The following is a 12,178-nucleotide window of genomic DNA, read 5'->3' as shown; positions in this document are numbered from 1 at the left end:
ACGCAAACCAAAGTGCTAAAATCAAAGTGAGTTAAAATGCAACAGCAACTCCTTGGCTGTTTACAGCAAGCTGTGTAGTGTAGCAGGTGGCTCAGCTTACTGCTGTAGGTGCCAGAGGCAGCCAGCACAGCTAGTTCAGGGGAGCTTGAACACCATCATACCCTCTATGGAAAACAACAGCAAGGTCTAATAAATCTCACGGATATTGTTTTAAAATATATAAAATGATAAACATGGCTCTTTAATGTTTTTAGAGATACACAAGTATTGTTTTATAGTGTGCTGTATTGCTCAACAGATGACACAATAACACACTACAGGCTCCTGCCTTTTTTCTCCAGCATTTTAGACACACATATGGACAAACAATTTCTTTACACAAATGAAGACTGCAACAACTTGTCTTTATATTCAGATTTATTTTCCAAAGATGTTTTAAAAGCACATTTATTTAGTGGACCCCACAAAATCCTAAATGGGTAACCTTGCACTGATATCCTCATTTGTACTACATATCTATCAATATAAATGGTATATATTGGTTCAGTCAGGAAACTTGTGCAATAGATTATGTATTAAAGCATAGACTAGACAACACTACTATATTATACAGGTTTTTACACTATATTCTTTGGCCTTTGGTCTCACCGTTCGGGGTACCTCTACCCATAAATTCGCTTGCAGAGAAGTGGAGAGGGGGCAGGGGGGCAGGATGCCCTCTCTGTTAGAAAAAGCTTGAGGAGGAGGAGGTGAACTCAGGCCATAATGGATTGCCGATCAGTGGACATATTGTTTATCAAACAACTAATAAGATACCAGCTATTTGACTGACCATTTGTTCTGGTGTTGGAAGCGCCTACAATATGTATGTTGTTTACGTGATTTGATCTAAGGTTAAAAGTGAGTTCCCTGCCTGAACCATCACTTCTGGATTTTTCATTTAGCATGGTATCATGTACAGGTCTTTATTTCATCATTTGATGTAGAGAAGTTGCACAATATGTTCCAACCTTAGATCACATCATTTCTTTAAAATACAGAAACATGTTTTTCCGGCAGCTTACACAACCCCATATTCTCTCTTGCAGTAAGGCATTTTTTAAAACATTTTCACCAGCCAATTGAAAGAAATTATGCACTACAAAAATGATTTTATTATTGCTACTGTATCTTGCTTGCTTATCAGAGTCATTTAGAAAATATAGTATTTCTTATGTATGTATTTCTTGCATCCACTAGGGGCAGTGTAGCAGGGGAACAAGTTAATGGTTATGCTCTGGTTAAACAAAACGTACTTGGGGACATCACTGGAGCCACAGGGAAGCTGTAACTTCTGTATTTTAAAAAGTCACCATGATTTGAAAACGGGATACATTATTCTGAGAGCTCTATGGAGGCCATGTGGTAGCTGTAACTTCTGTGTTTTAAAAAAAAATCTCCATCATTTGATGACTGATACAGAAAATGATACAAATGGAATCAAAACAACAAGAATACATTAGTTAAGATTACTCTCACTCCTCTATAGCGGTTGCCAGCCAGTGCAATATACAGGTTTGTTTTATTACACACCCATAAGAAGAGAATCACCTGCTTACACCATCATATTGTTAGTTTCTGAGGAGTGAGAAGTTGACCTGCTAAACACTGACGTGGAACCCCGTTCCACCATTCTCCATTTATGAAGCAGCTTGAGGGAGTTCCGGCGGAATTTCTCCCCCACAAAGGCATACAGGATGGGATTGATACAGCTGTGGAGCAGACCCAGGCTCTGGGTGATAAAGATGCCCAGGCTGATGGAGTTGCTGACCTCACAGGTGTAAGAGACCAATTTAAATCTAATCAGAGTGTCACCGATTACAACCAAGTGGTAGGGCATCCAGCAGACGAGGAAAGCCAGCACCACAGCCACAATCACCCTCATGGCTTTCTGCTTCTCAAAGCTGCGTGTCTGCAGGAGTCGGCAGATGGTGATGCCATAGCAGACCAGCATGACTGTCAGTGGCAGGAGGAATCCCAGAGAGTGACGGAGGAGCCTTGTGGCAAAGCGCCACTCTGCAGCAGTTTCCGGGTCATACTCCTCGTAGCATACTGTATTCTCTGAGTTGGACGGCTTAAAGGCTGAGTGGAAGAGAACCGGCAGGGATAGCAGTGCTCCTACAACCCAGACAGAAGCACAGGCAAGCCAGCTGTAAAATGGCTGTCTCTGCTTCCGCATCTGGACTGCTTGGACAATGGCAAGGTACCGGTCAACACTGATGACAGCTAGGAACAGGATGCTGCTGTAGAAGTTGACCTCCTGGACCAGGCTGACCACTTTACATATAACATCTCCAAAAATCCATCCATGGATGGTACTGACCGCCCAAAAGGGGATGGTGACAGCGAAGAGGGTGTCAGCCACCGCTAAGTTTAACAGGTAGATGTCAGAGGGGGTGAGCGAACGGTGGTTACACCCAATCACAATCCCTACTATGATATTCCCTGGCACTGCAAGCAAGAAGATCAGGGCATAGATGGCGCAGATGGCAGAGTTCACTGCTGGATCGATCTGCAGTGGTTGGCAGGTGATTGTTTTGGGGTCAGGAATGAAGGTAGAGTCATATGTTGCAGATATGTTTTCAAAATCTGACAAGTTGAAGTCGTCGAAGGAGATGGAAAAGTTAATGTCCTCTGTAAAATAAAAACAAAGGTGAAATTAGTAAATGTGATCAAATGTGCAAATGTAGGATTTTAACTATCAAGTTTCCTAAGGATAATGTCTTAATTTAAAAAAAAAATAATAATAATGTAATTGTTTAATATCCTATAATATGGGTTCTTTATTTTTGCTTCTGTTTAGTTTGTTATTTTCCAGGCTTATTAATATCCTTTCCAAATCATGGTGGTTGCTTCTGAAAAGACTCCTAAAAGCTTTGTCTTGGACTGTAATTTCCCCTCTGAATCTGTGATTTTTAACAGTTTCCACAGTTACAAAAGGGTAGGAAATGTAGATTGTACTCCCTTTAACTATACTCTTTTCCCAAATACAGAATGTTCTGCACATATAAAAGAGTCTATGGCTATAAAGAGAAGGATGGTCACTTCAGCTAAGATTTAAATAGTAAAATACAGTCTGGTTGCTGCTCACTTCATGCTGATTTTAGGCCTTACAAACCACAATGATCAATGGTAGCTGTTCACATCAAACTTGACAACTTAATGCATGGAGGAAGGGGATGTCCACATTATAGACAGAGGGTATACGGATGCTCAGGGGATATTTCATTGTTGACGTAGCCATATGAGTCTTGGAGGCTGGTTATTATTATTATTATTATAGTGAAATAGTGGTATGCTGTATTCATTCAAGTTAAAATCTCTATTATTATTATTATTTATTTCTTAGCAGAGCCCTTATCCAGGGCGACTTACAATTGTTACAAGATATCACATTATTTTTACATACAATTACCCATTTATACAGTTGGGTTTTTACTGGAGCAATCTAGGTAAAGTACCTTGCTCAAGGGTACAGCAGCAGTGTCCCCACCAGGGATTGAACCCATGACCCTCTGGTCAAGAGTCCAGAGCCCTAACCACTACTCCACACTGCTGCCCCATGGTTAAAGGCATTGTGAAAACCAGGTGCCAAGCAAGTAACTGTAAACTGGGGAGTGATCAGGAAAGTCATGGCTAAGCTTCCAGTTCAAGTCAGTTGATAATGTTGTAGATAATCATGGCATTCCTATGTTGTCACCAGTTATCAGGATGTTGGCCAGCTGTTTAAACAAGTGTAGGCTGCCACTGAAAACAGATAGGCCAGGTGATAAGGGAACCACAGGGAGGATGCTATTAAACTTTCAGTCTGAAAATACCCCAGAGGCACTTGGCGAAAATGGTCTGTTGTCAAGTAAAGTTTTGCATCATCTAGAATCGTAGGATCGAGACATAGAAAATATATATTTTTAAAAAATTCCCAGTAATGTACCTATATTAAATTCCAAAATATTGTTACATAACCAAACATTTGGCCAATATTAAACAATAAGGTTGATTATAATTATATTTCTAAAGCAACTTTAATGTAAAACAAAAAACAAGAAAATGAACAATGCTCAGCAGGGTGCATTTGTAGAACCTTGGTGTATTTCGGGGGGCTGGAGCCGGGGCTCCTCCCGAGTCATCCTGCTAAAATATCTGTCAGTCAACCTTTAATTCCCTGTCAGTTACCCTATTTAACCCGTAGTCAGCTTCCTAATTCTGGTCTTGCTTTTCAGTTTGCAGTTACCACGCAGACCCAATCTTAAAACAAAACCTTTGTTTTCAATCGGTGTAAAATGACTACTCGTCGAGGCAGCTTTTGCTTTCATCTGACTCAGATGAAGAAATTCTCTCTCCTTCTGACTGTCTTCCTTCATCAAATGATCCACCAAAAAAAAACTTTCAAAGAAATACTTCCGTCCTGCTTCTCCTCCATATGGCAATGCTGCTGCTTCAATCACTGCTCATCCAGCTGTGCCCGCTGCCATTTCTCTTCGCTGCTTTAAACACATTAAAACCCGAGGACGATTCTCCAGCACAACTTTTTTACAGGATTGGCCCATCGACAAACTCGTGAAAGCCTTTTCAAAAAGGTTTGCCCATTAAAGCAGAGTGCGATCGGGCTGCTTTATTTGTTTCATATTGCAATTCCATATCAGACGAGTCTGTCTGTCCTCCTCAAAAGACTCAGCAGAGATCCAAACTAGTCAGTTCAAGCAACAACCCCACTACTTTGCAAGCTTCTTTCACCTCCGATTCAGCATCTACAACCCCTCAGCTTTCAATTTCATCTGATCCTTCCTCCCATTTGCGTTACCAGCATTTTAACAATATCAACCCTCATTTATCTCTCAGTCAGATATGGCGGTACCATTGTTATGAGTATCATAAAGCTTTTTCAGCCAAAGCAGCTTCTCGGTTAGCACTGGACAATACACTGATTACTGGTCTCAGCCCGAGCGTGACCTTGAATAGATTCTTCAGTAGTATCTATGCTAACGCTTGGGATTTGTGCTTCCACCTCCCTTTCTACCTCTGATGAGGAGACTGATGAGGAGGCTGCTTTTGGACACAGCCTCAAATTATCTTCCCCTGCTCTCGATAACATTTATATTTAATTATTTATCTATTTAGTTTTTTTTAGGAATTGTGCGTCTGCAGTTTCTCCTATTCATTCTTCAGCTCTGTCTGCTTTTTCAACAAGCAAAGATACTCATGAAGACCCATCAAACATTCCGGCGGCAGACAGCTGTACAATAACTTCAATTCCTCACTCTGCATTTCTGAAGGATGCCGTTTTTTACATATGTGCAGTTTTGTGGCGATGCTCATTCAGGTTCCATCTGCTCCATTTCATCTAAATGACATTCACTTTCTTCTTATATCTCCTCCATCTGAAGCACTCTTAGAACATGTCTCTCTTCTCAGCAGTCGGCATCCCCCTCTAACAGGGGAAAAACATCGGTCCAGTTCACACTCTTGAGTTCCTGGGAATAACTTTGGATTCAATTTGAAGCCCAACAGCCTTCTGCTAAATTGGAATCCATTCACTCTCTCATTTAATCAGTTCAGATCTCTCCCCTACAGCACTGGAACAGCCTTTCTCTGTTTTACGATCACTTCAATGCTGCTCGCCATGACCTCTCACTCCATACGGATGCTTCTTCTATCAGTTTCGTAGTATTCTCTTAATCAATGGTTCTGAGATGTCTGGCCCCAGAAATAATAATAATAATAATAATAATAATAATAATAAAATTACCAGCCTTACTTGAAGTATTCTCTATTGTATTTGCAGCCTATCTTTGGGGCTCATTTTAGCAGAAAAATCCATCTTAATCTTTTGTGATAATCAATCTACTGTGCATATTACTAATAAAGGCTGTGTTAATGCTTAGTTAAGTGTGCCCATGTTCTAACACATTAACTTGGCACTCAAGTGTTCTAAGTATGGGCTTTGTAGGCTTCTATGAATTTATGAAAAAACACACTTAGAATTTCCACCCCCTTAAAACCTGCTTGTCACTATTCTAAGAGACACAGAAAGCATGTCACTGCTGCTGACATCTGCAAGCATTCCTAACATCAGGAAAGTAAAATTTGATTAAAAAAAGTGGTACAGATACTATTTACAGCAAACACCAGGACAGCTGGTACGTTTAACTTGGGTTGATAAGGTTACAATCTACTTAAAAATGTCACTTAACTTTACAGTTTTCCTACCTGACATCCTTGATCCTGTAGTCTCTTCAAGGCGAGCCTGTCCTCAGCACACAGTTTCTTAAAGCTCTGATGAAATATTCTGGCTTGTGCCACAGGAGCATGACATGTTGCACAGAAGGAACTAAGGATTGCTGTCACATGAAGGACTTTGTCACAAGTGATCTGTGATCCCTGCAGATTTTTTCTTTTCTTTTTCTTTTTTTTTTTGACTTTGGGACATATTATGAAGCCAAAGCCACATTCTGTGAGAGGAGTAAAACAATCCTGTCTTTATACTAGGCAAAATGTACCATGGTTTGCCATGTTTCTGTGTTAATATCAGTGCTAATACCCTTCTTTAGCAAATGATCTAACCCAGAAAGGTCAGTCTGTGTGCTTGAATTCTTAATAGCGCTTTGTGAACTCATTAGGGGTGCTCCTGTTTTAATTATATAATCTGTACAATCCATGAAGGTGTAGGAAACTTGTTATACTTATTAACAATCATAGACTAAAATACTATACAATCCTACATAAGAATATCGTATAGGAATCTTACAGAAGTTTTATAAGCCACACGAACCGACCCAATTTAAGTGTTTGGTCTAGATATCAAATTGGCTTGTAAAATAAATTATTCTGTTTTTGTTGCAGTGAGAGAATAATTTGGTAATGTTCAAATCAATGACCAAACAATTTATAGATTTGTTGATTATCCTGTTAAGTAGGCAACATATACAGTATAAAACAATACATGATTAAATAAATAGGCTACATTAAGACACCCATTCCTTCATTTATTCAATTCTAATTTCATATACATATACTAGTGGGTAACAGAGTTTAAACTACAACAATATATCTGTATAATGGGAAGGGTTTCATATAGTTGGACTCATGTCAGGCAACATAGCATTACATATTATAATCCAATTACAATCCCATATTGCACCCACCCAATGTATAAATATGAATTTAGGTTATGTACAGTGTATACCATTACTGATTATCTGAGGACCGAATGCCGTTTCCCCAGTTCCTTCAATGCTTTCCTTGTTCATAGTTGATTTGACCACCTCCAGGGAGTTAAACAAGTATTCAGAGATGGGTTATCACTCAAGCAGATTTTTTGGCCAATGCTAATTTTTCTTTTCGGGCAGCATTTATTTGCTGCAATATTGATTTCCACATGATTGGCAAGATAGTTAGTAAATAAGAGGTCCAACAGAGATAAAAGGGGCAATAAATGTCCCACCCCCAGTCATCCAACAAAAAACACCTACTATGAAATTGGAGGGAAAGAAATCACAGCAAACACTATGATTACTTTGGGCCCAGTAAGGTGTATGAAATACTACTGTTTTTTTTTTGTTTCTTTCTTTTTTCATATATTGTTCTACATTTTACAAAGTTTCAGTATTGTTTTTGATTATTTACCAGAAACAACATTCAAAATGAAAACAAGATTTTTTTTTCTTAGTCACTGAAGAAAATATTGACATGCTAAACCACAAGTCATGACTGCAGTTCCCTCACTCTAACCACTTACCCAAAGTCTTCAGATATATTAGTTTGCTACTTCTATGACAATAGCGAAAAAGGAGAGATTATATCCTGAGGAAAACAGTGTTCGCGCTAGGCCGTGCCATTGCGCCAATGCCCCCCAGATCGCTGAATTTCTCTTAATGCGCCCGTGTGTCCCCCTTCCCAGATTGACGAAATACCAATACGCAGTAAATTAATGCATTTTGTGTTAACATGACATGTCTGACGACAGGCCAATCTTTTTTACTTGTTTGTTTACACTTGCATTTTCATAAGAACATAAGAAAGTTTACAAACGAGAGGAAGCCATTCAGCCCATCTTGCTCGTTTGGTTGTTAGTAGCTTACTGATCCCAGAATCTCATCAAGCAGCTTCTTGAAAGATCCCAGGGTGTCAGCTTCAACAACATTACTGGGGAGTTGGTTCCAGAAGTATACTACGGTAACGTTATAAAATATGTGAAATTTGTCTTTTCTATTACAAAAAATGCTAAAAATGCTCAAATTCAGGTCCCCGCCCCCCCGCCCCCTCAATTTAAAGTCCTGTGCAGAGAAAAGCTTTAATACACGCTGCACAGGACACAGTGGCAGGATAAATAGACCTCACCAGAGTGAAAAAATAGTCCACGTTTTTAATTTGTATTGTGTCTCTATTTGGACTGTTCTGCTGCTAGCTGGGAATTCTTTTTGTACAGAACCCCCCTTTTCAGTTTCAGTCTTGTGTTTTTGTTACTTTCTTTGTGCCCTGCTGATCTGTATTAAAGTGTATACCTAATAATAACCGATGTGATGCTGTTGAAAAACCACAGGTAAATTTCATTAAATAAATATTTGGGGGCTGAAATTCCTGAATTGCATACAGTAGTTGACTATGTGATTCTAAATATTTCCAAGTTATAAAGACCACTTGCTTAATAAGGTTTTGTCTGTAGTGTCTAAAAGTATTTGCCACTATTTTCTATCCATTTTAAAATGTCCAATTCGAATTTCACCACCCAGGAGGACTGAAGGACTGTCCGATACAGCGCTCCCTCTAGTCGCCCCAAAGAGATATGTGGCTTCACGTCACAGTGAATTTAGTGGTTGAGCCACTGGAGGCCTCACAATAAATATCACAAAAAAAAGAAAACAGAACATCTAAAACAGAAATATGAAAGCAGTGCACAAGTTATAGTATGTTTGTATTGTTTGAAGAAACCTTTTCCTATTACCTAATCCACTTTCACAACTGTCAGCGAAACCACAACTCTGTTCACACGTCAGATGGGTAACACAGAATACAAAAAACAATACATACCCAAAGAGTGAACTCCCTTCCCCTTGGGTAAGAAAATGCATTGGACAGCAGGACCTGCAGAATATTTCAACACACTGAAATTCAATGTAATAGTGATTGGCACATGAGAAATACACTGTAGCTGGGTGAAGCCTCACGCTTGATTCCCCTGTTTGTAACCTCAAAGTACTGATTATTGTAATTCTTTTGTTTGTTGGCCTCCCAGGTGCCTCTATCAAGAGGTTGCAGCTAGTTCAAAAAGCTGAAGCCACAATACTGACACATACCAAGTCTGCTTGTCATATTAACCCACTTAAACTCCTTTACTTTGGAACTCACTTCCAGGTTCCATTCAGAATGCTGAGTCAATCTGCATTTTAAATTCTAAGCTTAAAACGTGTATTTTTAATTTGGCCTTTGACTAGCAAGCAGCTCCCCTTATACAAGTGTCCCATAGTAAAACATAGTAAAAGCAAGTGTAATAAAGCATTTTGAAAGCATGGTAAAGCATAGATAACCACTGTAAAAACCAGAGAGGTATAGTAAAGCATATTAAAAAACATGGCAAACCAGGGTAAACTATGGTAAATGCATGGGAAAATTGCAAAATTACTGCACAATAATATCATGTTAAAATTTTTAGTTTCTTATATTTTTTGTTAAGCACCCTGGGATACTTGTTCATAAGGACGCTATATAAAATGAAACCGGTATGGAATGGTGGTATGACCAAAAAAAAAAAAATGTATAAGATAAACAAAAAAATAGATCCAGATATTTTACTGCTTTCTTGAAGGTTTAATCTAGCAAGTCCAGTTTTAATTTGGGGACAGAGTTCATTTGGATTTGTAATAAGACTTGTTTGTTGCAGAAATAAAACCTGTTGGAAGCTGATGAAAGATATTAAACCTTTACGTAACCATTGATGTCTACTTACTGGACAAGTTGCTTAATCCTGCTGTGATGTTTAGGAAATTGCTTTGAATCATGGTGCACAATACAGCTGCAATATACATCATAGGTCATTATTCATCATCATCATCAGTAGATGAAAGAATTTCAGTAGGTCTTGCCTTATATGAATTCCTGTTCATCCACCAGATCCTCTGCCTACCTCTCTGCACCAGCTATATTAAATATTAACGAATGAATGGATTGACATCCACTCTGTGGAGTCTATGCCACGTTGTGTAAAGGCTGTGATCAGGGCGAATGGTGTCCCAATCCGATAGGAGGTACACATCATAATAAAGTGGCCAGGTAGTATATACAGTTGCAGACAAAAGTCTGCAGTTAAAAAAAAAAAAAAGAGAAAAACCACAAGAAAGTGATCACTATCATTTCTAATTGTTCTATTGAAAGATAAATTAGAGATTCAGCTTTATAATAAAACAACAAATTATTACACAACATGCATAAAATGAAAAATAACACGCAAAAAATAATTTCATACTTTGACAAAAATATTTGGGCAATCAAAATATTTTGTATGAAACCCATTCGTTGCTAATTATTGACAACTGTCATGATTGAAAACCAACACCTGATGATAATTATAGAATAAATAAATACATAATCACCAAGTTCTGAAAAATAAATTGGAAAAAAGCAACAAAAATGGTTGAAGCTAAAGAGTACATAATCTCAAAATGCCAGTGATAGAACTGAATGAAAAAGGAGAAACTACCAGAAATATAGCAGAAAGATTATTATTGAAAAACGCAGGAGATCAGGAACTACTGCACCTAGCTCCAGATTTACGCAAAATCTGGAAGAAAAATCGACTGTTGATATTTAAGACAGCTATTTAAAAAAATATATAAGAGTGATATCTTGTAATTACAGCGAAGTTACAGCGAAGCACGAGAACTGCCAGTGACTATCTATACAGCACAGATAGTTTACGTGTTTTCAGGGTACTGGCGCAGCAAAAGTAAATCAGCCAAAAGCACCATTCCACATGTGTTGTTTCCAACACTCTTACATGAAATGTAGAAAAAAAGTAAATACTTGGCATACAATCCATCTCCTTTTTCTTCCTGTGAGTGTAACGCTCATTGTGGTCCCTATTGGCACAAGGAAGTACGGTTTCCTCTCTCTAGACTGGTTGATGAGATTAACTATTTGTGGTTCCCGCTGGACAAAAAGGAACATCATTTCTGAGAATTAGCTATGCTGAAGGATAGCCTATATATTTGGTAAAAGTAAAACATAAATAAATACATTAATATAAATATTGAAATAAATGAACACAAAAATGAATACATAGACATTTATGTATTTATTTATTTATCTTGATGATTATTTATTTATTTTTCACTATCATATAAACAATGACATTTAATACTGTATGAAATGAAAATAAATATTCAACAGTTCTTGTTCAATTGTATATTAGTGAAGATTTCTGTACATAAAGGTCATCATGCTTTCATATATTTTTACTTTCAAATTAAAAAATATATTGTAATGACCCGGACAATTGCTTTGTTGCAGGACTTGTTGTCTGTTCAGTATCTCTCATCTGTCTTTTATATATGTTACATGTATCGTAAGGGGAACGGGACGGGTCACGCCATTAGTGAATGGGTAGGGTGAGCAGACATCCCAGTTTAGCTGGGACTTCCCGGTTTTCCATCAAAGGTCCCGGTGTCCCGACATTTTGCTCAAAATCTTTGAAAAGTCTCAGTTTTCAGCCACTTCATGTAGCGTGACACACTCTTAATAACTATTGTCAAAATAACGTAAACAATGGCTTTTAGTTTATGGTACTTGCAGTGAAAACAAAATGAAATAAAAAAGGGCTCCATGGTAATGAAGAACATTATTTTTTAGTGAAACACAGGCGTGCGTGCGTATTCCTCAGTAAACAACCATTAAAATAGCCTATATTTAAATGGTTTAATTAGTCTTATCAATTATTTAACAATGTGTCCCGGTTTTGAATTTTGAAAATGGTCACCCTATGAATGGGGAGAATGTGTGTTGTTGTTTGGGGGTTGCAGAGCATTTGAGAATTCAACACCGTCTCCCTGAGTTAGGGTTGCCACCTGTCTGGGTTGGACCGGACAGTCCGGGAATTGGCATCTGTGTCCATGTGGCAAGAATTAACAAGCCTGGACTCCAGTTTTTA

At 38.2% G+C, this 12,178-nt stretch overlaps 1 protein-coding gene across 3 annotated transcripts; it reads right to left on the bottom strand.

The window, feature by feature from the left end:
• Positions 1-405: 405 nt before the first annotated feature.
• Positions 406-10,300, bottom strand: LOC117426555 (C-X-C chemokine receptor type 2-like). 3 transcript variants are annotated; one of them, XM_059033466.1, is made up of 4 exons: positions 9,983-10,300; positions 9,067-9,120; positions 6,247-6,488; positions 406-2,673 (listed from the first exon to the last, which is right to left on the bottom strand). In XM_059033466.1, exons 3-4 carry the CDS (start codon positions 6,251-6,253, stop codon positions 1,595-1,597), a joined length of 1,086 nt encoding a protein of 361 aa, XP_058889449.1. In that variant the 5' UTR covers positions 6,254-6,488; positions 9,067-9,120; positions 9,983-10,300; the 3' UTR covers positions 406-1,594. The 3 variants fall into 3 exon arrangements, with proteins under 3 accessions (XP_058889449.1, XP_058889450.1, XP_058889448.1); XM_059033467.1 differs by having other exon boundaries at positions 9,067-10,300; XM_059033465.1 differs by lacking the exon at positions 6,247-6,488.
• Positions 10,301-12,178: the final 1,878 nt, after the last annotated feature.

This window comes from Acipenser ruthenus, chromosome 11, assembly GCF_902713425.1.
Source record: "Acipenser ruthenus chromosome 11, fAciRut3.2 maternal haplotype, whole genome shotgun sequence".
NCBI classification, from domain to species: Eukaryota; Metazoa; Chordata; class Actinopteri; order Acipenseriformes; family Acipenseridae; genus Acipenser; species Acipenser ruthenus.
Note: the sequence above shows the minus strand (reverse complement) of the source record. Positions and strands in the feature narration are given on the sequence as shown.